This window comes from Dendrobates tinctorius, unplaced genomic scaffold (genome assembly GCF_039654945.1).
Source record: "Dendrobates tinctorius isolate UK_male_01 unplaced genomic scaffold, ASM3965494v1 ptg000030l, whole genome shotgun sequence".
Taxonomy (NCBI): Eukaryota; Metazoa; Chordata; class Amphibia; order Anura; family Dendrobatidae; genus Dendrobates; species Dendrobates tinctorius.
Window position 1 is genome coordinate 35,603,609 of NW_027361698.1, and position 27,901 is coordinate 35,631,509.

General features: G+C 43.6%; 2 protein-coding genes across 5 annotated transcripts in view; one reads left to right on the forward strand and one right to left on the reverse strand.

The window, feature by feature from the left end:
• FGF2 (fibroblast growth factor 2) overlaps positions 1 to 27,711 on the forward strand; it is a 122,787-nt gene extending 95,076 nt beyond the window's left edge. Inside the window, exon 3 of the mRNA XM_073572037.1 lies at positions 20,877 to 27,711. Within this exon, the coding sequence (XP_073428138.1) occupies positions 20,877 to 21,062 (186 nt within the window). The 3' untranslated portion in view covers positions 21,063 to 27,711. The remainder of the gene's footprint in view (positions 1 to 20,876) is intronic.
• NUDT6 (nudix hydrolase 6) overlaps positions 18,381 to 27,901 on the reverse strand; it is a 47,256-nt gene continuing 37,735 nt past the window's right edge. For all 4 annotated transcript variants that reach the window (XM_073572035.1, XM_073572034.1, XM_073572033.1 and 1 more), the window contains exons 4-5: positions 24,280 to 24,334; positions 18,381 to 21,722 (exon numbers count right to left, since the gene is read on the reverse strand). In XM_073572035.1, the coding sequence (XP_073428136.1) occupies positions 21,334 to 21,722; positions 24,280 to 24,334 (444 nt within the window). In that variant the 3' untranslated portion in view covers positions 18,381 to 21,333. The remainder of the gene's footprint in view (positions 21,723 to 24,279; positions 24,335 to 27,901) is intronic.

Consider the following 27,901-nt stretch of genomic DNA (forward strand, 5'->3'; position numbering starts at 1 on the left):
TGTACAGAAATGTGAAACGGCTGTGGTGAATTGCTGTTGTAGACAGAAGGATGGGCACTAAAAACAGACCTGTTCAATACAAACTCTGTTTCAGTCTCATGTTTGTCTGCGGTAAGAAGAGGGTCCCCCCCCACAGTTGGTTATCCTACAGATGATACCTTAATACAAATTTTTGAAACAAGGTACTGTATCAGCACATACCAGGTGTGTTCAGTCTAGGGTTAAATTTCCGTCTATACTTCCAGAGTCAGACACAGACACTCACAGGCTCACTATCTATTACACCAGAATTACAAAAGTAGAAAAAAGAAAAGGTATTCATAGCATACACCAGTATACAGTGTTGTGGTACTTTTAAATCTTCGTATATATTTCAATCTCAGTAAGCCAGTCAAGAATCTCCGCTACTGGAAACTACATGGATACAAGTATAGACACAAAGTCGTGTGTTAGCAGAAATTTGGGAATTACTCATCGCGGGAAAACCTCCCGGTAGATGTTGCAGAGGCCATGCAGACCCTCAATTACTGTGTCTGTGGAGAAAGCGAAAAAGGTTCTTTGTGAAGAAAGGATTGCTTTATCGCAGTAGCGTGGATCACATCACCGTTACTCGTCTCCATCAAACTGTGATCACAGGGAGAGATGTACCCATGGTCCTCACTGCCTATCATGATGTGTCTGGTCATTTTGGAGTGGAAAAGACAGAAGCCTCAGGCTGTAGGCGATTCTGTTGGATTGGCATGAGAGGAGACATTGAAAAATGGTGGCAGGAATGTCACACGTCTGTGACTATCACAACTGTGAAAGGTGATCATAAACCACCACTGCATCCGCTTGTAAGTTGACGTCCATTTCAAATGGTAGCCATTGATCATCTGAAGGTAGAGAGCAGCACATGCCATAGCTACATCTTAACCATCATTGATCAATACACCAAATTTCTAGTGGCGGTCCCTGTGAAGGATTTAACTGCACAGACTACACAGCGGTGGAGCAGGGAGAGGTAAGTATTGCAACCTGCAAGTGCTGTGGCCATGACCAAGCAGGGGGGCACAATCGTGGTCGACGGTACTGGCACAGGGCCCCTCATAGTACGCTGATGTGTCTGACGGCGAGTGGGCCCTCCAACCATCTGAGACACTGTATTGTACTATGAGGGGCCTTGTGCCATTGCCGTCGGCCATCAGTGGGCCCATCCACCTGTTCAGAGCAACGGCACTTGCCTGGGTGTGGCAGGTCTTGACCCCAGCCATTGGGGGAGGGGTGGGCAGCCCAGTTAGGGAGGTTTAAAAATTGGCATTTGTAGATGTGTTGGCTGGACATTCAGCTGCTGCAAAGGGCGTAATTGGGCAAGTCCAACGAAGAGGAGGAAAAAACAGAGGCACTTTTCTGGTAACCTATGTGTCATCAGGGGAAGGTGGGACAAAATCCTTTGAAACCCATGCATGGTTCACTTTAATGAAGGTTAGATCATCAACATTTTGGGTCGACAGATGGGTCCTTTTTTCTGTCAGGATTGATCCAGCAGCACTCAAGACTCTTTCAGATAACACACTAGCAGCAGGGCAAGCAAGCTCCTGTAAGGCATATTGTGCCAATTCAGGCCAGGCGTTCAGTTTAGAGGCCCACTAGTCAAAGGGGAATGACCTGTGAGAGAGAACATCGATATGGGAGGAAAAGTAGTTTGTAACCATAGTTGACAACAGCTGCCTCCTGTCACTTTTAATCGATGCAGTATTAGCAGTCGTGTGAGCGGTACTTGAGAAATCATTCCACAACATGGTCATTAAACCCGTCTCCAACACCACTTCTGCTGTGTGCACCACGAACACCTCTTCCATTGTGCCCACTACGGCTCGTGGGAGAACCAGCACCGCTGGTGTGCTGGGAAAGCCTCAACAAACGGTTTACCAGAGTTGCTTGTTTGTTTGCCAATATTATCTCTAGGTTCTCCTGTGGCATGATGTTGTGTAATTTGCCTTTGTAGCGTGGATCGAGGATGCTGGCCAGCCAGTAGTCGTCATCCCTCATCATTTTGGCAATGCGGGGGTCCCTTTTTAGGATTCGCAAGGCATAATCGCACATGTGGGCCAATGTTCCAGGTGTCAATGATGCACTGCCCGTGGTAGGTTGAGGAGCAGTTTCTGGCATATCCACATCCCTACAGTCACGCACAAACACTGTCCCTGACCTTGGAACGCCAACATTTTCTCTTGCCCCCTGAGAAACATCCTCCTGCGCAAAATAATCTTCCCCCTCATCTTCATCCTCCTCCTCTTCCTCTTCTTCCTCCACCTCATCCAGGACAGTTCCCTGACCAGACAATGGCTGACTGTCATCAAGGCTTCCCTCCTCCTCCTCCGCTGCAGACGCCTGATCCTTAATGTGCGTCAAACTTTGCATGAGCAGACACATAAGTGGGATGCTCATGCTTATGATGGCGTCGTCTGCGCTTACCAGCCGTGTGCATTCCTCAAAACACTGAAGGACTTTACAGAGGTCTTTCAGCTTTGACCACTGCACACCCGACAATTCCATGTCTTCCCTCAAACTGCCTGCCCGTGTATCCTCCCACAAATGCATTACAGCCTGCCTCTATTCGCACAGTCTCTCAACCATGTGCAGGGTGGAGTTCCACCTTGTTGCAACGTCTATGATTAGGCGGTGCTTGGGGAGGTGGAGCAATCGCTGCAGCTTCTGCATACGACTGGAATGTATGGCCGAGCGACGGATGTGCAAGCACAGTCTTCGCACCTTATGGAGCAGGGATGTTAACTCCGGATAATTATTAAGGAAGCACTGCACCACCAGGTTCAAAGTGTGAGCCAGGCAATGTATGTGTGTGAGTTTTGCACGGGCTATGGCTGCCACAAAATTACAGCCGTTATCACTGACTACCTTGCCTGCCTCAAGATGTAGACTGCCCAGCCATGACTCTGTTTGTCGCTGCAAGTAGTCGGCCAGTACCTCCACGGTGTGTCTGTTGTCTCCCAAAGACATCATCTTTAACACAGCCTGCTGACGCTTACCACTAGCTGTTCGATAGTGGGACACCTCGTGTGCAACACTGCCAGCTGCGGATGTAGTGCTCGTGCGACTGCGCTCTGTGGACAAGCTTTCGCTGATAGACGAGGAGGAGGAGCGAAAGCCTACAGCCAACTGTTTCCTATACTGTGGGCTAGGCAGCACTGTTCCGCCGCCGCTGTCCCCAGTGGAGCCTGCATCCACCACATTAACCCAGTGCGCAGTGATGGACACATAATGGCCCTGGCCATGCCTACTAGTCGATGCATCCATTGTGAGGTGCACTTTTCCACTCACTGAATGTTTTAGTGCATGGACAATGCGTTCTTTCACATGCCGGTGGAGGGCAGGGATGGCTTTTCGAGAAAAGTGCCAACTGGGAAGGTCATAGCGTGGGACAGGGTAGGCCATGAGGTCGCGGAAAGCTTCGCTTTCAACCAAACGGTAGGGCATTATCTCTAATGAGATTAGTTTGGCAATGTAGGAGTTCAAACACAGTGTATGCGGATGAGAGGATGAGTACTTTCTTGTCCTACTCAGAGTGTCTGGTAGGGTGAGCTGGACTGGAGAGCTGCATATGAGGGAAGTAGCGGTGGACCGAATGGAGTGAGAGGGGGTTGGTGATGGTATTGGTGGTGATGGCCTAGATTCAGTGTTGTGTTGCAAAACCATTGTGATTCCCTGAGTGCTTTGGCCTTGCGACGACACCTCCACATTTACTGCTGGTGGTGTGCTTAATGGTGGCGGTGGTCTTATAGTGGGGGTAGCGATGGAGCGTTGTTGGCTACCTTCAGTCGGAGCAGGTGCACATGTGCTACCTGAGGTTTTGTAGTCTGTCCACGCTTGCAAGTGCATGTTGATTAAATGTCTAAGCATGCAACTGGTATTCAAATTTCTGAGTTGTTTACCTTGGCTAAAGGTCCTTCCGCACTTCTTACAGGTAACCTTTGCCTCATCAGTAGGATTTTGGACAAAGAAGTGCCACACTGCACTCTTCCTACTATGGTAAACATTTTCTGGCCTTGCACGCTGTGCTAAGTTGACCGTCTGGTCAAGCTGGCCTGCAACTCTTTTAGTTTTTGCTCCACGTTTTAGGACAGCTACGGGCCTGCTAGATAACCGCTGCTGCGATGTCAATGCCTGCTGCGGATCCTTCTCCTTATCTGAACTATTGCCAGCGCCACCCTCCTCCCCCAATGGATGCCAATCCGGGTCCAGAACTGGGACATCCATCACCTCCTCTTCAAAGTCATCTGCACCTTCCTCTATACCTTCCTCTGTGTCACCGTGTAAGGTGGTATAGCATGCGAGAAGGGGCACCTAGGTTTCATCAGGGTCAGATTCTGGCTCAATAGACTGCGAGGGCAATGTAGTGCTGTGGGTCAATGTACCAGCAGAATCATCTAGCAGTGGCTGTGCATCAGTGCACTCCATGTAAGATTCATCTTGGACTGGGGAATTCAGGATTTGACTGGATAACCCAAGCATGGTATGTGAAAAGAGCTCCATAGAGTAATCTGAAGTGTGGGCTGCCGCATCCTTAACTTTTGGTGGGGGTGAAGGACACAAGAAAAGGGTTTTTTTTATGACCAGATCCCTGCACTGACGACTCCATGCTTGCAGATTTCGACCGTTCAGAAGAGGATGCAATAGAGCTGGTGGCTGTTTCGGCAATGTACGCCAAAACCTGTTCCTGATGCTCCGGCTTTAAAAGCGTTTTTCCTACTCCAAGAAAAGGCAACCTTACATGCCTTATTTGGCCAGAGGATGACACAGGCTCAACACCTCCTGCCTTAGCTGCTATTGTGCTTTTGCCAGAACCAGCCGATACACCACCACCATCAGTACCAGCTGCGCCGCCCTGCCCACGTCCGCGGCCTCTTCCACCATACTTCCTCATGTTTGGGAAAATGTACCCAAAATACCAGCAGAGAGATGGTACTGTATGAGGAGCGTCCAGCTGTGTTAAGTGTATTAAACAAATTAAATCAACGTATATATTATGTTAGTCACAGACGCTGTCACAGTATGTATTGGACCGTAATCCAATAAGCAGATATACGGAACTGTATCAGAAGTGTACGGCTTTATACGATTGAATTGACGGAGTGTCACACACACGCTGACTAGGTATAAAAGTGACTGTAATGCGAACGGCAGATATACAATACTGTTGGAGAATCGGACAGCTCTATACGATGTGTGTAAGGAAAATTGTCAAGCTCCATGTATTTGTATACAGACTGACACACGCTGTCTCTGTCTAGTTTAGACCGTAATCAAACAGCAGATATACGAAACTGTTTGAAAAACGGACAAGACTCTAAGGTGTAGGTCTGGAAAATCGGAAAAACTCCTCGTTTTTTTTCCAGAGTCACACACAGGTATCTTCTATTTGTCCGTGCTAGAAGGCGGTACACGGTAGTGTGTGAGGAGCATACACTGCTGTACGGCGTGTGTATGTAAAATTGTCAAGCTCCGTGTATTTGTATATGGACTGACACATGCTGTCTAGTTTAGACCGTAATCAAACGGCAGATAAACGAAACTGTTTGAAAAACGGACACGACTCTAAGGTGTAGGTCTGGAAAAACGGACAAACTCCTCATTTTTTTTTTCCAGAGTCACACACATGTAGCTTCTATTTGTCCGTGCTAAAAGGCGGTACACGGTAGTGTGTGAGGAGCGTCCACCGCTAGACGGTGTCTGTATGGAAAATTGTGAAGCTCCGTGTTTTTGTATACGGACTGACACACGCTGTCTCTGTCTAGTTTTGACTGTAATCAAACAGCAGATATACGAAACTGTTTGAAAAACGGACACAACTCTAAGGTGTAGGTCTGGAAAAACGGACAAACTCCTCGGCTTTTTCTTCCAGAGTCACACCCAGATAGCTACTATTTGTCCGTGATACCAGCCCGTACACGGTAGTGTGTGAGGAGCGTACACCGCTAGACGGTGTGTGAAAAAATGAATGCTCAGTAACTCACCAGGACAAAATAATAAAATTTGGAGTGCTTTGAAAAAAGCAGTTTGAACAGCAGTGTGCACACAGCAATGCAGCTAGCAGGTAGCCTTAAAAGGCAGCCTAATCACCACCAGCGCTGCTACACACAACAAAAATCCTCCCCTTTCACTGCACACTAACTGTACAGTGAAAAGCGCTATCAGCAGAAGCGTTTTTTTTTCTTCTTCCCTGCCTAACGCTCTCCCTGTTCAGAATCAGCAGCAGCACCTCTCCCTATTGTAAGATCGGCAGAAGTAAGATGGCGGTCGGCGTTCACAGCCTTTTATACCCACTGTGACGCCACACAAAGCCAGCCAATCACTTCAATGCCCTTCTCTAAGATGGTGCTGGCCGCTGCGCATGTCATCGCGTTGCCCACAGTGTGCGTCTTCCATCATTGGGTGAGAAAAGGTGCTGAAAGCATCATTTGAAATGCGACTTTGGCGCGCTGATTGGCGACCTCAGGGCCGACATCACGCTAGGGTCTGGTTTCGATCGGCTTAACCCGACTTTGGCGAAAGTCGGCAATTTTTGAATCTGACCGACCTGTTTAGCTCAACTCTAGCTAGAAGGCGAAGTGCTCAGTCAGAAGGCTAATGAATACAAATTGTAGAGGTTAGAGTCTGAGTGATTGAGTCTGTGGACAGGAGTCTTTTATAAAAGGTGACAATGTAAGACAGCTGTCTTTAATGCAGGTAACGAGTTGATTAGGAGCGTCTAACTGGTCTGTAGGAGCCAGAACTCTTAATGGTTGGTAGGGGATCAAGTACTTATTTCTCGCTGCAAAATAGAAATAAATTTATACAATGTGATTTTCTGGATTTTTTTTTATATTCTATCTCTCAATGTTAAAATTAACCTACCCTTAAAATTATAGACTGTTCATGTCTTTGTCAGTGGGCAAACTTACAAAATCAGCAAGGGATCAAATACTTACTTCCCCCACTGTATCTACTCTATGTGTATATATGTATTCTATTGGGTCACACTATGATTTTACTGTACGCGGCAGAAGAAATGTTGAGTTTTCAAGACATAGGTGTGTAAAAATTGTACCGTACTTTCGTGATCCGAGTGATGTGCAAGTTTTTTTCTCACACCCATTGATTGGCAAGTCTCATCCGATATACGAGGACAACCACAGCATGCTGCAATTTTTTTCTCAGTCCAAATTCAGCTCGGAGAAAAAAAAAAAAAAAAATCGCAGATGAGCAGGGAATCAGGTTACCATTTGACAGAGTGCAATCTGATTTTTTATCGAATAGCTCTCTTCTGTTTTTTTTCTCGAAGATAAGTATGAGCCCAAACAATCCCACGTGCATCACAGCTGTCAGAGTTCTGCCAGTTGCTGTTTGGTTACAGCCTAAGTAGATTTATTCTGTGGACACTCCCTACAAAGGTTGGTGACAAGGTGGGACATCGCTTTAACCCTTCTGTCAGACCTGGGGTATTTTGGGTTATTTTAAAATAATTAAAGAATGTGTGTTTTATTTCAAATAAAGTGTTTTATTATCGGTGTGTGTTTATTTAATTCTTTACTTACAGGTTTAGTAATGAGGGTGTCTGGCTGACATCTTTTTTACTACTAAACCTAGTGCTTGGTGTCAGCGACAGCTGCTGACTCCTACCCCTAATCCCATTATCCCAAAGTGACTGCACCAGGGCATCGAGTAGAGCCTGGGTTAAGTGCCAGAATTGGTACTTCAAATATAAAGTGCCAGTTCTGGGGCAGCTGAGGGATAGTATTTTTAGCCTGGGACGGGGCAAATAAGCCTGAAAAAGAAGGTGATGAGCAAGGAAATTACACCACAAAACTTATTTTTCCTGCTTTCAAATATCTTTATTTAGCTACAAAAAGTATTCTTTGCTGTAAAAAAGGCATAAAAAATGCTTGCAAAAACGCACCAAAAACGGGCGTTATTTTTGTTGCATTTTTGCTGCCAACAAATTCCTTGAGATGCAGAAACATTGCAGAAATTTCTGCAATTAAATATTCAACATGTGCACATAGCCTACCGCATATATGAGTGAATCCCTACTATATATATATATATATATATACACACACACACACTGTATATCGTCACGTTCTTAGGTAGGCATTAGATAGCGTTCACACAGGCAATGTGGTTTGGTCCATATATGTGCAGTTTTATTACTTTCATAAAACTCCAAAATGATTTAAAACCAGAAACTGCCTCTTGAGGGCACAAAAGGTATAACCGCAAATAAACAGTTCATTCAGCAGACACATATGTCAGTGCAGGCTCACCCGAGCAGATTACAGTCCTTTCTCCTGTAGCAAACTTTATACACAGAAAGGTATGTTCCTACCAGTCTCGGTATCCTCTTCAGCTTCAGTTCCAAACAAAATGTTAATCTCCATGTACAGTTCACACTGAACAGACTGCAGCTTCAACGCACAGACTGCACAGCTTTCCTAGCTGACCCGTGTTCATTCAGAGAGAGACTCTGGTTTGTCGCTCATCCAACTACAGCTCACATTTCGACTGGTCATTCACCAGCTTTAACACACTACACTCTGCTCAACATCTAGAAGAATGACACAAGGTGAACCATTTTCTGTTTTTTTCTGCATCTAATTAAGACCTGCAGTGCTAAGATTTAACCTAGTCCTACCTGGCTTTGCTACAATACATAAACTTTTCGCTGCCAAGGTTTTTTTCTATATTTCATGTCTCTGGTAGCCAAGACAATTGACAGTTTTCATATGTTTGATGTTGGAAAAAAATCTAAAATTACAAAATGAAAAATTTATATTAAACCCCTATTCCTATATATTTTTTATTGACTTAACTGTGTGAGGACTTATTTCTTGTATGATGAACTATAGCTTCATTGGTACCATTTTAGGGTTCATTAAACATTTTGAATGCTTGTTATGAAGTTTTTCAAATGAAATGATCATAAAACCTCAATTCTCGCATTGTTTATTGTTATGGTATTTATTGGGTGTGATAAATAGTGTAAATATTTTATAGTTATGGATTCTCTTATTTGTAGAACAGAGAGATCGTTTTATAATTTGGGTGTTTACAGGCGCGGTAATACAAATATGTTTTTAGCTTGCTTTTTTCATAGAAGAACTTAAAAGAAAAAAAGGCTAATACCAGTTTTTTTATTTTTTTTTTACATTATTTCTTTTATGTTTGTAAACTTTTTTTTTTACTTTCTAGTGAAATACACATCTATTCTTACACAGGAATTGGAGGAGATCAAACATCATCTCCCTCCTGACCCTGCTGCAGTCTGACAACTGACCCCCAGCTGCTCTCTATCCTGCTACACATTAATTGAAGGGGTAAGGGTATCGTTACACTTAGCGACGCTCCAGCGATCCCGACAACGATACGACCTGGTAAGGATCGCTGGTACGTCACTACACGGTCGCTAGTAAGCTGTCAAACCGGCAGATCTATTCAACGACGCAGCAACGATATGGCGATCTGTATAACGACCTCGGCGGTCGTTGGGACCTTGTCACACAGCAGCTATTCATGCTCGTCGGCGTCAAACACAGCGATGCATGGTGGCCAGAGGGACGCCAATGATCAAAAAATGGCCTAGGACATTTGAGCATGATCAGCGATATCCAGCGGGGTGGCCGGTCGCCGCTATGTGTCACACATAGTGAGATCGCTGGCAGGGTCGCTGATGCGTCACAAAATCTGTGACGTTTCAGCAATCTCGCTAACGATCTCGTTATGTGAGACGGGGCCTTTAGGTGCATTTTAACGCTGTGTATCAGCCTGGATCAGCTACAGTGTTGATCTAGAGCTCATTTTGAAGTGGAGATTTTTAGTTCAAAAGACTATAATCACTACTGTAGTTGCTACACATCCCAAGATATCATGGGTTAAAGTGGGAGTCAGGAGTGACAAGTGAAGACACCTGCAGCTCTCACTTTAACTCCTGATAGCTCAAGTTTGGTCAGCAAGCCAGGCTGAAATATGGACATTAATAGTCAGGACATATATCATACAACCAGGGGCGGACACTGACAGCTTTGACAGCTTGGGGGCCCTGTGCAAGGAATGTGTCTGGACCCCCCTCCTTTTATGGCGACAAAGCTATATATATATATATATATATATATGTATATATATATACAGCCACACACATACATGCATATATATTACATAATCTTCTTTATTATGTATATTGTCGTCCCTTATACAGCACCGTCCCTTACATATTGGATTATATGGAGCCCTGTTTTTTATTATATACCATCCTCTCTTGTTAGATATATAATGCAATGATGGCTGATGGAGCATGGGAAAGCTTATTTTCTAATGGAGGAGTAATGGTCTGGTAGTCAGGTCGCCGGCACCTGCATCAGCAGTCATTTTATATCTAACAAGAGAGGGGACTATGTAATAAAAGGGGGTGCTGTGAACAACAAAAATAACAAGAACACACTATGTAATAGACAGCACTGTACATAACAGCAGAGGAAGCTATAAAATAAGGGATGGTGCCATATATAACTAGAGAGGATGGTACGTAGTAAGGGACAGTGTTATACATAACAAAAGAGGAAACTATGCAACTATGGATGGTGTTATACATAATAAGTGAGTACACTATATACTAAGGGACTGTGCTATACATAAAAAGTGACTAAACTATATACTGAGGGATGGCACTATACATAATAAGTGAGTACACTATATACTAAGGTATACTAAGGGGCTGTGCTATGTATAATAAATGAGTACACTATATACTAAGGGACTGTGTAAAACATAATAAGCGATAATAACTTCCTCCACCTCCTCCTGTTCCTAAATCCATTATAAATCCCCCTTCCTCCCTTTCCAATCCCCCACACCCCTCATTGTCCTCCTCCCCCTGCATCCCATTATTGTCTTCTCGCCCACCCCCATCATTGCCATCTTCCCCAGCACCCCCATCATTGCCCTTTCCACCACCTCTGTCATTGCTTTCTCCCCCACCACCCCATCATTGCCTTCTCCACCACCACCTCCAACATTGCACATTCCACCACTTCCATCATTTCCTCCTCCTCTATAACCCCATCATTGCACTTTCCACCATCACCATCTTTGGCTTTTTCACCCACCACTCCCATCATTGCCCATTCCACCACCTCTATCACTTCCTCCTCCCCCACCACATTATTGCCCTTTCCACCACGATAATCATTGTCCTTTCCACCACCACCATCCTTGCCTTTTTGCCACCACCCCATCATTGCCCATTCCACCACCTCCTTCATTTCCTCTTCCCCACCACCCCATTATTGCCTTTCGACCAACATCATTGTCTTTTCCACCACTTCCATAATTGCCTTCTTCCCCACCACCACCATTACCCATTTCACCACCTCCATCATTTCCTCCTCCCCCACCACCCCCATTATTGCCCTTTACATGGCCCCATCATTGCTGTCTCCCTCATCACTCCCATCATTGCCTTCTCCCCATTGTCACGTGGACCCGTCCTGTGTGACACGACCCGCAGGCCGGTAACTAAGACAACAAGACACGGCACGTGTAACTGTCCTGTGTGACACGACCCGCAGGCCGGTAACTAAAACAAGACACGGGGGAAGGGGAAACAGTTACAATGGTGGGCCCTGCGATAGGGAACGGGGACGTGGAGACCTCCTGCGCTCCCCTGAGTCAGTGTCCCTCACACTCCTAACGTTCCCTATACAGGCTCCTCACCTGTCGCCTTGACGGAACCTGTCACCCTAGCACACCCTACACCTATCCCTTGCTAGGGAGCTGGGTGGTGCAGGCACTGACCCCACCGCTGTACTAATACACACCAGGGAAAAATACAAACAGGGAAACACCACTTAGCTTTGCTAAGTTGCTATTGCTCCCAGCAACAGAGTCCACCACCAGAATGCAGCTTTCCTCCAGAATAGCTGCTACTTCTCCAAGCTTTGTCAGAGCTGCAAGGAACACCTCTCTGTAATTCCTTCTTTCACCAGACTTTACACCAGAGCTCCCCTGAGCTGCTCTCTGTAGTTCCTTCCTTCACCAGTCTTGGTTGGAAATGAGCAATTTCACCAACAGTGATTGCAACCACCTGACACTCTTTTATAGTTAAGAGTCAGCAATCACACCTGCTTCATTATGTGCAATAACATTAACCACCACCGGGGGCAAACTAGAACACAACAACTAGAACACAACAACTAAGACACCACCGTGCAATAACCCCAATGGCCACCGGGGGCAAAACCAACTCCAAGCAACCAGCTCAAAGGAAAAAAAGGTCACTTATTCAAAACCTGTCATAATCCAGCATGGATCATGACACCCATCACTCCCATCATTCCCCTCTCCTCCACCTACACACACTCACACAGCACCATTCACCTCTCTGCATGTTACACACACACCTCTCCGCATGCTCTCCCACAGCATCACCGCCTCTGACAGCTTCTTCTCTCTGGTACAACCGTGGCAGCACTGAATGATATCATCCAGCCGTGCCGCTGACTGCTGTCTGAGGCAGGAAGCAGGCAGATGACTGCAGCTCAGCTGCCATTTTCTCTTGTCGGCAGCGGAGCTGCAGGGATCTCTCCCTGCCCGCCGCACATGAGGGCAATCTCGCCAGGGGCCCCCCGAAGCCGGATAAACAGGCCAGATTGCCCTCATTATTAGCAGCCCTGCAGGGGCCCCCCGGAGCCACTAGGCCCTGGTGGAGTTGCACTGGTTTCACATGCGGTGTGTCCACCCCTGCATACAACCATGCCTACTCAGCTCCTACACAGCAAGGACATATGAGTTATGGGCCTTGGCAGGCAAAGGGTTAATATTACTGTAAGTCAAGATGCATGAATCACTGATTAATATATCAGCTCTTCTGGCATTGAACACTGTTTATAGCATTTTACAACAAACTTAAAAAGATGAACTAAACATTAATAGACACCGGAAATTCTTAAAGGTCACTGACTTTAGACGAGACATAGAACAGACTCTGCTGCAGCATTCATCATTAGTCTTTTCCCTTTTCCGGGAATAAGATTACAGTGGTAATTATTTATTTCTATTGCTTTTTCCCGTTACAAACATAAAAGATTGCTGGCAACAATCTAAACTATATGTGCTAGCGTTTTACCATTGGTCGAAGTATGTACCAAAATCAAAAATATTGCTCAATTTACCTTTCAAGTGTCTCCTTAACCCCTTCACTACCAAGGGTGGTTTGCACGTTAACGCCCGGGCCAATTTTTACAATTCTGACCACTGTCCCTTTATGAGGTAATAACTCTGAAACGCTTCCATGGATCTCGGTGATTCTGACACTGTTTTCTCGTGACATATTGTCCTTCATGTTAGTGGTAAAATTTCATTCAAATAACTTGTGTTTATTTGTGAAAAAAACAGAAATTTGGCAAAAATTTTGAAAATTTCGCAATTTTTCAACTTTGAATTTTTATGCTCTTAAATCACAGAGATAAAGCACACAAAAAACTTAAGTAACATTTCCCACATATTTACTTTACATCAGCACAATTTTGGAACCAAAATTTTTTTTGTTAGGAAGTTATAAGGGTTAAAAGTTGACCAGCGATTTCTCATTTTTGCAACACCATTTTATTTTTACGGACCACATCACATTTGAAGCCACTTTGAGGGGTCTATATGATAGAAAATACCCAAAAGTGACACCATTCTAAAAACTGCACCCCTTAAGGTGCTCAAAACCACATTCAAGAAGTTTATTAACCATTCAGGTGCTTCACAGGAATTTTCTTAATATTTAAAAAAAATTAACATTTAACTTTTTTTCACAAACAAAATACTTCAGGTTCAATTTTTTTTATTTTACCAAGGGTAACAGGAGAAATTGGACTGCAAAAGTTATTGTGCAATTTGTCCTGAGTACGCTGATACCTGATATGTGGGGGGGAACCACTGTTTCGGTGCATGGCAGAGTGAGCTCTGGGAAGGAAGGAGCGCCGTTTGACTTTTTCAATGCAAAATTGGCTGGAATTCAGATCGGGCGCCACAAAAATGATCTTTTCACCCTCAATTCTTATTTTTCCAAGGGTAACAGGGCCATAAAAGTTATTGTGCAATTTGTCCTGAGTACGCTGATACCCCATATGTAGGTGTAAACTACTTGGGTGCATGGCAGAGCTCGGAAGGGAAGCAGCGCCATTTGACATATTTGGCTGGAATTGAGATCGGACAACATGTCGCATTTGGAAAGCCCCTGATGTTGTGAGTTCATTTTTCCCTTCACCATTGAGGTCTGATGAACTCCCTCCTCTAGTGAAGGAAGGTAGTGAGACTGATTACCAAACACCTGGGCAGTTAGATGATGACTGGGTGGCTGGAATTGAGGACTGGATATAAGGCTGCCGACGCCCTTCTTCCTGGCTGGTGATTTTCCTGCTGGATTCTTGGAGACCAGTCTGATTCCTGCATCTCAAAGCTAAGTTTTTCTGCTCTGCTTTGTACTCTTCAGTTTTGCTTTTGTTTTGCCTTGTTTTTTGGGAGTTCTGCCATCCCCGGCCGGGGGTGAGCTGAATTCCATTTTTGTCTCTGATCTGTTGATATTTTGCTCTGTCTTCAGAATATACCTGAGTGCTGATATAGTCTTTTGAAGCCTAGCGACTTCAGGGCCTGTTTTTCCTATCAGTCGGTTGGCTCATTTTGATAGGGTTTTTGCGGATGGCAGACAGCAGCTTTCCTATCCTGTCCTATGTAGTTAGCTTGGGCCTCATCATTTGCTCAACCTATCTTTATATCTTTGTTAGTGTTTTCATCTTGCTTCACTGTCATTATATTTTGGGGGCTGCCTATTGCTTTGGGGTCTGCTCTGGGGCAGTTTAGTTTTTCCCCTTTCTGTCTTTAGGCTATATAGTTCTCCGGCTGTGATCGAGGGGTCTAGGGCACCGTAGGAACCCCCCACGGCTACTGCTAGTTGTTGTGGATAGGTTCAGGGGTCTGCAATCCGATAGCTGCCAACCTCTCTGGTTTTTCTGGACTTAGCTGGTATTTTGTTTTTTCCTCCTTCGGTAACTCATCATAACACCCTGATGTACCAAAACAGTGGAAACCCCCCACAAATGACACCATTTTGGAAACTAGACCCCCCAAGGAACTTATCTAGATGTGTGGTGAGAACTTTGAACCCCCAAGGGCTTCACAGAAGTTTATAACGTACAGCCGTACAATTAAAAAATCATATTTTTTCCACAAAAATGATCTTTTCACCCTCAATTCTTATTTTTCCAAGGGTAACAGGACCATAAAAGTTATTGTGCAATTTGTCCTGAGTACGCTGATACCCCATATATAGGTGTAAACGACTATTTGGGAGCATGGCAGAGCTCGGAAGGAAAGCAGCGCCATTTGACGTTTTTGGCTGGAATTGAGATCGGACACCATGTCGCATTTGGAAAGCCCCTGATGTACCAAAACAGTGGAAACCCCCCCACAAATGACACCATTTTGGAAACTAGACCCCCCAAGGAACTTATCTAGATGTGTGGTGAGAACTTTGAACCCTCAAGGGCTTCACAGAAGTTTATAACGTACAGCCGTACAATTAAAAAATCATATTTTTTCCACAAAAATGATCTTTTCACCCTCAATTCCTATTTTTCCAAGGGTAATAGGACCCTAAAAGTTATTGTGCAATTTGTACTGAGTACGCTGATACCTCATATGTGGGTGTAAACGACTATTTGGGCGCATGGCAGAGCTCGGAAGGGAAGCAGCGCCATTTGACGTTTTTGGCTGGAATTGAGATCGGACACCATGTCGCATTTGAAAAGCCCCTGATGTACCAAAACTGCGGAAACCCCCCACAAATGACACCATTTTGGAAACTAGACCCCCCAAGGAACTTATCTAGATGTGTGGTGAGCCCTTTGAACCCCCCAGTGCTTCGCAGAAGTTTATAATGCCCGGGCGTGAAAATAAAAAAATCGTATTTTTTCCACAAACATGATCATTTAGTCCCCAATTTTTTTATTTTCCCAAGGGTACCAGGAGAAATTGGATCCCAAAAGTTGTTGTCCAATTTGTCCTGAGTACGCTGATATCTCATATGTGGGAGAAAACTACTGTATGGGCACACGTCGGGGCTCGGAAGGGAAGGAGTGACGTTTTGGAATGCAGACTTTGATGGAATGGTCTGCGGGTGTCATGTGCGTTTGGAGAGCCTCTGATGTGCCAAAACTATTCAAACTCCCCACAAGTGACCCCATTTTGGAAACTAGACCCCCCACGGAACTTATATAGATGTGTGGTGAGCACTTTGAACCCCCAAGTGCTTCACAGCAGTTTATAATGCCCTGGCATGAAAATAAAAAAAAATCATATTTTTTTCCACAAAAATGATATTTTTGCCCCCAATTTTTTATTTTCCTAAGGGCAACAGGAGAAATTGGACCCCAAAAGTTGTTTTGCAATTTGTCCTGAGTAGGCTGATACCTCATATGTGGGGGTAAAACACTGTTTGGGCGCATGGCAGAGCTTGGAAGGGAAGGAGCACCATTTGACTTTTTCAACGCAGAATTGGCTGGAATTGAGATCAGATGCCATGTTGCGTTTGGAGGGCACCTGATGTGCCCAAACAGTGGAAAACCCCCAATTCTAACTCCAACCCTAACCCCAACACAGCCCTAACCCTAGCCCTAACCCTAATGGGAAAATGGAAAAATACATTTTTTAATTTTATTATTTTTCCCTAACTAAGGGGGTGATAACGGGGGGTTTGATTTACTATTTATGGCGGTTTTTATATTTGGCAGCTGTCACACGCTAAAAGACGCTTTTTATTGTAAAAATAGTTTTTGCATCACCACATATTGAGAGCTATAAATTTTCCATCTTTTGACCCACCGAGTCATGTGAGGTCTTATTTTTTGTGTGTCGAGTTGACGTTTTTATTGGTATAATTTTCGGGCACGTGACATCTTTTGATCGCTTTTTATTCCGATTTTTGGGACGCAGAATGAACAAAAACCAGCGTTTCATGAATTTCTTTTGGAGGGTGCATTTACACCGTTCTGCGTGCGGTAAAATTGATAAAGCGGTTTTATTCTTCGGGTCAGTACAGTTACAGCGATACCTCATTTATGTCATTTTTTTTATGTTTTAGTGCTTTTATGCAATGAAAACAATTTTATATAGAAAATAATTATTTTTGCATCGCTTTATTCTGCGAGCTATAACTTTTTTATTTTTTCGCTGATGACGCTGTGTGGCGGCTCGTTTTTTGCGGGACAAGATGACGTTTTCAGCGGTACCATGGATATTTATATGTGTCTTTTTGATCATGCGTTGTTGCAATTTTTGTTCGGCAGTATGATAATAAATCATTATTTTTTGCTTTGTTTTTTATTTTTATAGGGGTTAACTAATGGGACAGTTTTATAGGGCGGGTCGTTACGGACGCGGCGATGCCAAATATGTGCACTTTTGGTTTTTTTTTTATTTCCAAAAAATGAATTTATTAGGGAACATTTTTTTTTTTTTTTTTAACTTTATTAGGTTGTCCCAGGGGGAGACATCACTGTCCTGTGACAGATCGCTGATCTGTCACATCACAGATCACTGTGACAGATCAGCGATCTGTCACAGGCATAGACGCAGACTTCCTCATGCCTGCGCTTTGCAGGCACTGAGGAAGTCAGCTCCCTGCAGGCCCCCGTCGCCATCTTGGATTCGGGGACCTGCAAGGATGGAGCCCCCCGCAGCAGCGCTGCACATTGCGCTGCTGTGGGGTGCTCAGGGAAGCATGGAGGGAGCCCCCTCCCTGCCGATGCTTCCCTTTAACCCCCGGTACACCGCAATCGTGTTTGATCGCGGTGTTCAAGGGGTTAACGTGTCGGGGGCGGTCCGTGACCGCGCCTGACACATTGTGCCGGGTGTCAGCTGTGATCGCACTAGACGTACTATTCCGTCCTTGGGACTTAGGTCCCTGGTCACATGGACAGAATAGTACGTCCATTGTAGGAAAGGGGTTAAAGAGAACTTTTCATCAGGTCTCCTGTTATGAAACTTCTGGCAACATGTTATTGCCTTCTAATTGGCATCCTAATGATTCTGTTCCAAGTGCCACTGCAAAAAAGCAGAACACTAAAGATGATCCTTATACACTGCACGCCATTTATGGAGCTGAGCTCGCCAAGCCAACCCTATCAAACACAGAGACGCCAGGTCAGTGAGCTCACTGCAGGCGCCATATTTGCTCCATTGTCATCCATTGGTGCTAATTACCATACAGGGTGAACAGTGTTTAAAAATAATTTTTAGCAGTTAGGATCCTTGCGAGGCTACACATAATCTGCTAGCAGTAGTCAATAATGTGAAAACTTAGAACAGGTTCCATAAAACTTTATTTAAACATTAAAAAAGCAAAAGGCAAGTGAAGCAGGCACAGAATAAAACGTACTGTCACAGGGATACCGCAACAGAGTGGGGTCAGATGATACACCTGTGGTAGATAGAACAGCTTCACCGTCCTATTAGCAGTTCTGGTTTTCTTTACACTGGCACTGCAAGGGTTAAACTGCTTAGTTGGCCTCCTGGAGTTCTCTGCCTTGGGTTGTATCAGCTGTTCTGAGTTTGTTACTCCCAGCCCGGTATAAGAACCCTCCTCCTTTCATCTGACCTTGCCAGTGATAGATTTACCACTTCCTGGTTTGGAGTTGTGGGAGTGTTCAGAGTTTGTAGCAGGCGATTGGAGGTGTATTCAGGAGATTTCTGTGTTGACTTGGTTTGTGTGATTCATCCTAATAATCTTATCATAAGTTTTTTCCCCACCTATTCCTTCCTTGTGTCCTACTTGGTTGTTTGGTGTTTTTGTGTGATCGTAGTTTTCTTTCATCTCTGTCTGTTTACCCTTGTCTTGTGTGTTATCCTATAAACTTCTGTATCATACCGCCCTAGGTGGGGGAGGGAATTGATAATTGTTATTATAGGAGCACAGCAAGGTGCAAGACCCCAGTGTCTCCACCAGCAGGAGAATTCTGGGGAACAGGGATAGCCTAGGGTTTCTCTAGTTCGAGGGACAGGGTAGGTGCCCATGGTCCCTGGCAATAACGTGACTTGTATACTTCACCAGAGCTGTATTCACCATACAATTTATCTTCATGTAAGGCTGTCCTGTTAACTTTGCTTCGTGCAGAACTGCTGCACCTGCATGTGGCTTTCATCTAGCCTAGGGAAGGGGGGGGTGGAAGGTCTCTGCAGGAATTTAACCCTAGGGCACAGAAAAAAAAACAGCGATCAAAAAATCCCCCAAAAATTGATTCAATATACAAAAAATATCCTGTAAACCAGTGCCTATAACTGACAGCATCTCCTACCATTCCTCACCCGAAGGTTTGTTCCTAGTCAGTCCGTCTACTAATGTCTCATTCATGCGTACCTGTATTTTGACTATGCTGTTTATGATCCAGCTCGTTTACCGTCTGGCCTGGCTTCTCTCCTGACCTTGGCAATGTTAACTGATCCTATGTTGCCTGCCCCGACCTCAGAACATCTGACTATTCCTCTGCCTCACCCTTCTGTACTTCATACCCACACCACTGACCCTCCAGTTAGCGACTGCTGACCTGGGGACTGCCCTGGAGTGGTATCTGGTGACTACCGGCATCAAAGCCTATCCTCACCATCAGAGGCTCTAGTGAATACACGGTAGTCTCTTAGTTGCGCCCCTCCAGGGTAAACCTGGCCCGTGGTACAGTGGGTCCACATCCACCATCATTAAATATACTTTCAATTAACTTTTTAGGATAAGCTGTTATGTATATATACATGAGGAATAACACTGTTGCTGATCATTTATATTACTTGTATTCAACATGTTCTACAGTTTTCCACTCTGCAAGATTTGCATTTGACTCTGAACTAGTAGAGTAACTACTACGATGTCTCCCAGACATTGCACAGCACAGGGATTTCTGCTCTGTCATGTTTAATAAACACACAGAAGCAGTATGGCGGACAATATAGAGCAATATTGAGCAGGTTAGATGTGAATCCAGCTCCGGAGTAGGATAAAAGACTTGTTATAAAGCTCAGCGCAAATCTTACTTGCTCTCTCTCTGCCTTTTTTGTCACTCTGCTCCTTCCTCCTCTATCTTGACAAGACAGTTCAGGAGGCCGGGGAAATTAGCTCATAGGTGGAGAAAGAAGCAGCATTCTATAAGATATATTGGAAAGTCTCTTATATTTGCCTTCACTATTGATGTATGCAAAGTTTTTTGTAAGTACAGTTCGTATTTAATATCACTTCCATGAAAACTGCCTTCCCAACAACTGGTTGGTAGTTGACTGGCGACTCCTGCTCAACAATCCCCAAACCATTAACTTTAGCAGGCAATGTATAAAGCCCTGAGGTATAATGGTTAGCCTAGTAAGGACCCCCATAGAAAGAATTATGTTAGGCCATAAGACAGCAATGATTGTTTCCTTTAACATTGTCACTTCAAGGCTTATAACCTACACTTTTGTATAAATAGTTGTATGATGTTTCCAGGACACGGGAAAGAGGGGGTGGATTACTAGGATTTGTCTACTAGATGTCTTTGTGCATTTAGAAAAAAAGTAAGATCACTTGCCCTCATGGGTATATGTCCATGGATTACTTTTTTCACCAAGATTAATAGTTACACAGGTTAGTATGTGTCTCAGTTTGGCCCCAGGGTAAAAAAAAAAAATCTGGAGTCATTTTTTTACTTTCATTTCTAAATACATTTGTGTGGAGGTTCCGTTGAAGACATCACATATGCATGAAAAATAAATCTGGACAGACTGATGTTCATGATACATTGATTCCAAATAGTAACTCTCTTCTATTTCTTTTCCAGAAATGTATAACTGATGAATGCTTCTTTTTTGAACGACTTGAATCAAATAACTACAACACGTACCGCTCCCGCAAATACAGCGATTGGTACGTGGCGCTAAAAAGAACTGGGCAGTACAAAAATGGATCGCAAACTTCACCGGGACAAAAGGCTATCCTATTTCTACCCATGTCTGCAAAAAGCTGATCTTACCCGAAGGCAAAGAAGAATACAATTATCATATTGTAAATATATATTAAATGTGATGATAAAGGATTTACACTTGTATGACAGTGGTTAAAAATTAAAATTATATGTAAGCATTCTAAAATATAAGGTAATTATACCTAACACATTGTAAGTGAGCAAACCTTGTGTATAAATGTAAGACGCAAATGTTGCCCTTGTAGAGGTATTTTCTGTTCCTGAAGAATTAGTTGTAAATTGATATGTGTTTAACTGTGAAACTTTCCATAGGTCATCCCTGAGTTTCATAGCTAGCTGGCAATTCTTTGTGGTACAGAGAGTAAGAGAGTCCAGAATAAACGGCTGGCAATGTCCTCATAGTAAGGTCAATATTGGGAAACCCCTCCTTGTATCCAAAAAGTAGCAATTTGGCAATTCTGCTGGTGATAGGAGTGGTGTGGCTGGTGTATGCAAGTTCCTTCAGGTCCATCCATTCACACCTCAAGCACTCCTGAGGGCAGAAATTAATATTGTAAGACACTGGCTTCAGACGACATATAATATACATGTCGGACTTTCCGAAGGCACCAGGGTGTTTATGTTGCTGCCGTATGCTCAAGAGGGACTGGAACTCTGACTTAATGCCAGTCTCTTCAAGGACTTCCCGAACGGCAGTAGCTCCTGCAGTGTGAAAGAAAATGAAACATACACTGGGATTAGAGCAGAAGTGGTATTCCATATGTCAGCGGCGGAAAGAGGAAATGAAGCTCCGCTCATAGGTTGAGTTTCTGCGACTGCATTCTTTAGATTTGGAAGCCAATCTCTTTATTTTCTGCATTATGAGTGCCTTTTGTCACCATTTTACAATCTGCATAGAATTTTTGTATATAAAAAAAAAAAAATTACAAATTGAAAAAATTTGCACACACACTGCTATTCCTTGCACCAGCCCCGGTTACAGTTTTGGAACCCAGAGCTACAATTATAATTCTGCTGACTTGAAAAATTAAATCTGTCCCCGGTCTAGTCTTGTTAGAACCTATCTGTGCCACTGTACTACAGAAGCTCGGCAGTGTGAAAGAAGCCTTGGTCACAGAAAATGTCAAGAAATTACAAACACTTGAATAAATATTTAATCCCCCAATGATCCTGTGGTTCTCCAAGGTTTTTGATTCCATGCCATCATCTACAGTATCAGCACTGTGTTGTGATAATTGAAGACTACCATTAGCCGCAGTGGCCATATGTTGTATTTACAAGCAACTTCTCTATGGCTAGTGATTGGCTGCCGTGGTCACATGACAGTATGGCATGAAAAACGACTGGCATGTAAACAAATATATAAAAGATGGACCACACAAACATGGGGGATTTAATGGGTAATTTGATAACTGCTCTTATTTTTTTACATTTTCTTTGACCAGATTTTTTTTTAAAACTACTGGATAACTAATTTAAAAGATAATTATCATTTACACGGGCTGCTATTTACCGTCAGTCTCAGGGGTGCAGGTCCACCAACACCCTCTGATCACTCAAAAATCAGCTCTGAAGGTCACAGTTCCTGGAAGAGTGTGCACTCAGCGGTGTACGGGCTCCAGAGTAAGCCTATGGTCGATACATCACTCTCACAAAGCAGAGTACTGACTCAAAGCGCTTTTATTGAGCCCATACATGTAAATTATGTTTTGAGCCAGCAATGGGAGTCCCAGAACACAGACTCCTACCTATCAAAATTACACAGGATGAATATTTGTAGTTTTGGACAAAGTTTCTGAGTTCAGCAAGATGAACAGCAATCATAACATCTTCCCTAAAAAGACTTCAAAAAGATACCTAAATTCTTAAAAATTTGCATTCTTTCTAACCATATTGTTGGTGAATGTACTTGTGAAGGGACTGGGAAGGCCAAGTGCTACTTCTTTAAAATGTGCTGAGCATTGACATATCCAAAACAGCACTATCTACTGTATATGGATGCTACTGTATAGAACGGATATAAACAGGTTCCTTTAAAGAGGACCATTCACCAAATTTTGCTTGTTGAACTGGACACACAAAATAATAGGAGCTGCAGAGCGGAATAAAACTTTTTTTTTTATTATTCTGCTTCTCTGTTGCGGAGATATCAACAATAAAAAAAAATTGGCCACTAAGGAGTTAATTTTCGTTAAATCCAAGTCAGCGTCATCGCGGCTTGTACTTCCCTCTGTATGATACTGACCAATCATAAGCAGCGGGAAAACACAACGGAAAAAAGGACATGCTCCACTCAATAGCTTAATGTTGCTGCCTACTTATGATTGGTCAGAGTCATACAGGAGGAAGAAGTACACGCCCCAAATAACACAGAAGAGCACACTCCCTCCCTCTTACAAAAGGCCAAATACTTTGATTTTCAAAATAATACCAAAAAGGAAGGTTTTACTCTGCTGTGCAACCAATATTAAACAATATTAAATTGTGTGTCCAGTTCAACATAAAAAATCTAGTAAAAAGTCCTCTTTAAAAGGGGATATCCAGGACTTTTATTTTTTTATTTTTACTATGGATCTGCCTGTTGTGCTCATCACCGATCTCTGCCACAATAGTTATCACAGACCGCTCCTGTCGGGAACTCAACAGCTTTTGCTGCGTTCAAGTCACCAAAGCAGCCTGGAAGATGAAGAGCTGCTCTGTTGACGTGGAGCAGCTGAATCGCCGACAATAAGGGTGTGTGCACACGCTGCGGATTCTGCTGCGGAACTGCAGCAGATTTGGTCCTGCGGATCCGCAGCAGTTTCTGCTGCATTGTACAGTACCATTATAATCAATGGAAAACATAAACCGCAGTGCACACGGTGCAGAATTTTCTGCGCGGATTTGCTGCGGTTTCAAAACCACAGCATGTCACTTCTTTGTGTGGAATCTGCAGCGCTTTTACACCTGCTCCACTGTCCAGGTGTCAAACCGCAGGCTAATCCGCAGATAAACCGCAGGTCTTTTGACCTGCGGATTTACCTGCAGATTTTGCAAAATACGCGCGGAAAATTCCGCAGCAGAATCCGCGTGTGCACACACCCTAACAGTCAATGACCATTCTGAGCTAGCGCTGGGCAGAACAGGTAAGTAGTTGCCTCTGTTAGTAACTACCTGCCTGTTAGCTTTTAGGCCCATAGTAAATGAAAATAAAATAGTCTTGGAAAACACATTTATATACATTTTTCTTACCTACAAAGAGACAAAATAGGATACTAACCGATATCTTCACCTGCATCAGACAATCCTCCTGGAAATTTCCACGCATTTACAGTCTGGAATGTGTAATGAGAAATGCAAAACGTCATCTTGTCTATAAGATAGGTAAATTAAAGCATCTACATTTCTCATGAAAAGAACAACAGAAAGGATTTACATGATATAAATCTTTTTATGCAGACAGTAAGCTGGAGTAATCAGGAAGCAAACTATTTTTCCTTTATTCCTCCATAAACACACACTTACAAGTACTGTATGAGAAGGGCATGAGTTTGTAGGGGTCTCCTCAAGTTAATATGATTAATATTGTTAGGAGGTGCCCTTTGTATGCATGAACATCCATTCCCTTCTATATTCTAGTCCTTCCAGTGTCACTGAAATAAAAGCATGGCAGTATGTGGAAATTCAAATACCCAGTGCTACCATGAGTCCATGCGCCAGCCAGAGACAACGACCTCTGGCAGGTTATAGTTTGTAATAAATCAGTATACAGTGGGATGGGGATGGTAAAGGGGATTCTTATTTGTCAGCTGCCACTGTTTCAGAAAGATAAATATAAGATACACGACACCAAGTGGGATCAAATATGCTAAAAACCATGGCACGCATAACTAATAAGCTATAGTTGTTAATGTACAAAAGTGTTTTCATGTAAAGAGTTGTTGATACTACTAATGTTATGGACCCGTAGAAGCGCCAGCAAGGCGTGAAACGGCCGTAGTCCGGCAGGTCTCACTGTTCATGAAATAACTCCCCTGACACTAGGATGTATTAACAGAAGCATACAGTCTAGATCACGTGAAGTCATTATTTCCCTCTACTCCTCTTTGGTCAGACCTCATCTGGGATATTGTGTCCAGTTTTGGGCGCCACATTTTAAAAAAGACATCAACAAACTGGAGCAAGTTCAGAAAAGAGCGACCAGAATGGTGACCGGTCTGCAAACCCTGTCTTATGAGGAAAGGTTGCAGGATTTGGGAATGTTTAGCTTGCAAAAGAGAAGACTGAGAGGAGACTTAATAGCTGTCTACAAATATCTAAAGGGCTGTCACATTGTAGAAGGATCATCTTTATTCTCATTTGCACAAGGAAAGACTAGAAGCAATGGGATGAATCTGAATGGGAGGAGACACAGATTAGATAATAGAAAAAACTTTTTGACAGAGTGATCAATGAGTGGAACAGGCTGCCACGAGAGGTGGTGAGTTCTCCTTCAATAGAAGTCTTCAAAGAGAGACTGGACAGATATCTGTCTGGAATGATTTCGCGAATCCTGCTTTGAGCAGGGGGTTGGACCAGATGGCCCAGGAGGTCCCTTCCAACTCTACGAGTCTATGATTCTATGACACCTGCACTTCTACAAAAATCAATGTAACCAATTTTATGGATTAAAACCCCATCTTGAAAGAAGGATCGGGTGAGTGCTGCTTTTCTCGTTAATTTTTCTGATATAAGAGATAAGAATCCAGCATGATCAATTCTATACTGCTGATCTTATTGTCTTCTACAGATGGTGTCTAAGGGGTAACGTTTCTCCTTGTGGAGAGGGACAAGCCAAGCCTAGCATGTCAATGTGTAGAGACTTACATGTCATGCATGCTCCTCGGGAAAATTAAATATGCAAATTGTCTCTTCCAAAGTCATATTGCAAGGCTCGTTAAAGAGTCGATATTGACTTTTAGGATCACCACTTCCAATATGTAGCGTTACGAGTTCTAGTCCTTTTTCTTTCTGAAAATACAATTTGCATATTTTATAGATAAAACCACCAGAGCGGTTTGGCAGCTGCACATTCATAAAGAGATCCCTTGCCCTACAACTAAAGTCTATTGGGGCCTTAACTGCCCATACCTAGTGCTGATCAACTATTTACCAAGCCGGTTAGCTCTTGTTTAAGGCCCACACAGGCGGCTACAAAATGTATAGGAAAAAATCTATTGTTCTGTCCCAATACAGCATACATATTGTCAGCAGAACACTCCCTCTTTACATGTACTGCCGACAACGAAGCGTTAACACATAAATGATCCAATCACTTGACGAATGAGGGTCTTATTCATTAGTTGGCTGTTTGCAAAAGCCAATGATCTGAAGCGACCGATCTTAAAACCCCCAACATTTGTCATCCGAGGAGAGTTGGAAACCCAAAACATATTAGATGATCAGCCTTTCCCACTGAAATAGTAAATTTGAGACAGCGTGCATCCAATTTGTATGGCCACTGACCTTTCAAGAACAATGCTGCTAGTCATCTTTCCCTCTATGTACTGAGGTATCGATTTATATTAAGATAGCAATAAAAGATGGATGCGAGTTCTGCCAACACCCACTAAGCCTTATTTGCTTTTTGCCTGGGTAAAGTTGCTAGTGATGTATTTTGTGATAATTTGACATGAATGTCTAAAGGCCCCGTCACACTAAGCGATCTCGGTAGCGAGATCGCTGCTGAGTCACAACTTTTGTGACGTAACAGCGATCTCACCAGCGAGATCGCTATGTGTGACAACGATCAGCGAGCGGCCCCCCTGCCGGTATCGCTGATCGCTGGAAGAAACCTCTGGACATTTCTTTGGTCGCTGGTCTCCCGCTGACCAGCACGCATCGCTGTGTGTGACAGGCGGGAGACCAGCGATCAGGTGTAAAAATATTAAAAAAAATAAAAAATATAGTTATTCTCACTTTCCGACGTCCCGTTCAGCCATCCTGCCTCTCTCTACGCTCCGGTCCCAGTGATCCTTTGCACGAATGACCGCGAGACTTTGTTATCCCTCGAGACCGTGACATCTCGCGGTCATTCTCGCAAAGCATCACTGGGACCGGAGCGTGGAGAGAGGCAGGATGGCTGAACGGGACGTCGGAAGGTGAGAATAACTATATTTTTTATTTTGATTCTATTTTTTACAGGGATGGCCAGCGATGCCGAGCGCTCGGCATCGTTGTGCTGAACGCTGGTGAAGCTGTCTGTGTGAGAGTTCACCAGCGATCACATAGCGACTTACTAGTGATCCTGACACCTTGATATCGGTGTCCGGATCGCTGGTAAGTCGCTTAGTGTGACGGGGCCTTAAGTACCGTGAGCAACCTGTTTCAATCTGTTAACCTGTACAGTTGCTTGTAGACAGCACAGTGTTTCCAGTAAAGGAGGATTGAAGCAGGTGTGAATCAGATTTCTCTAGAAATACACCGAGGAGGAGAACCTCCCTTATAATATGGTAAAGAACCTCCTATATAATATGGTAAACATTTATAAGCTGCTATGGAAGGGATGACTGTGCCTTGTAAAAGCTTTTATTTAATCAAGAATATATTTAACACATGACTGTTTTATACTATATGTAATACAAAAGTTAATACCGTATGTAGTTTTTGTTGTTTGTGCACAGATCCAGTGGTGTCACCTTTAAATCTAATCTATTAAATACAATGAACTACACAGCGATTTGTGGTTATTTGATTTTGTGCTTATGTCTATGGTACTATAAATGATTGGCAATCTGCTCCATTAATGGGAAACTTGTTCCATTAATCAAGCCCTTCAGGCTGTGTTCACACACAGCGTTTGTTTTTTAGCGGTATTTTTAGCAGTTTTACAAAAAAAACCGCTAAAAATAAGCTTCCCATTA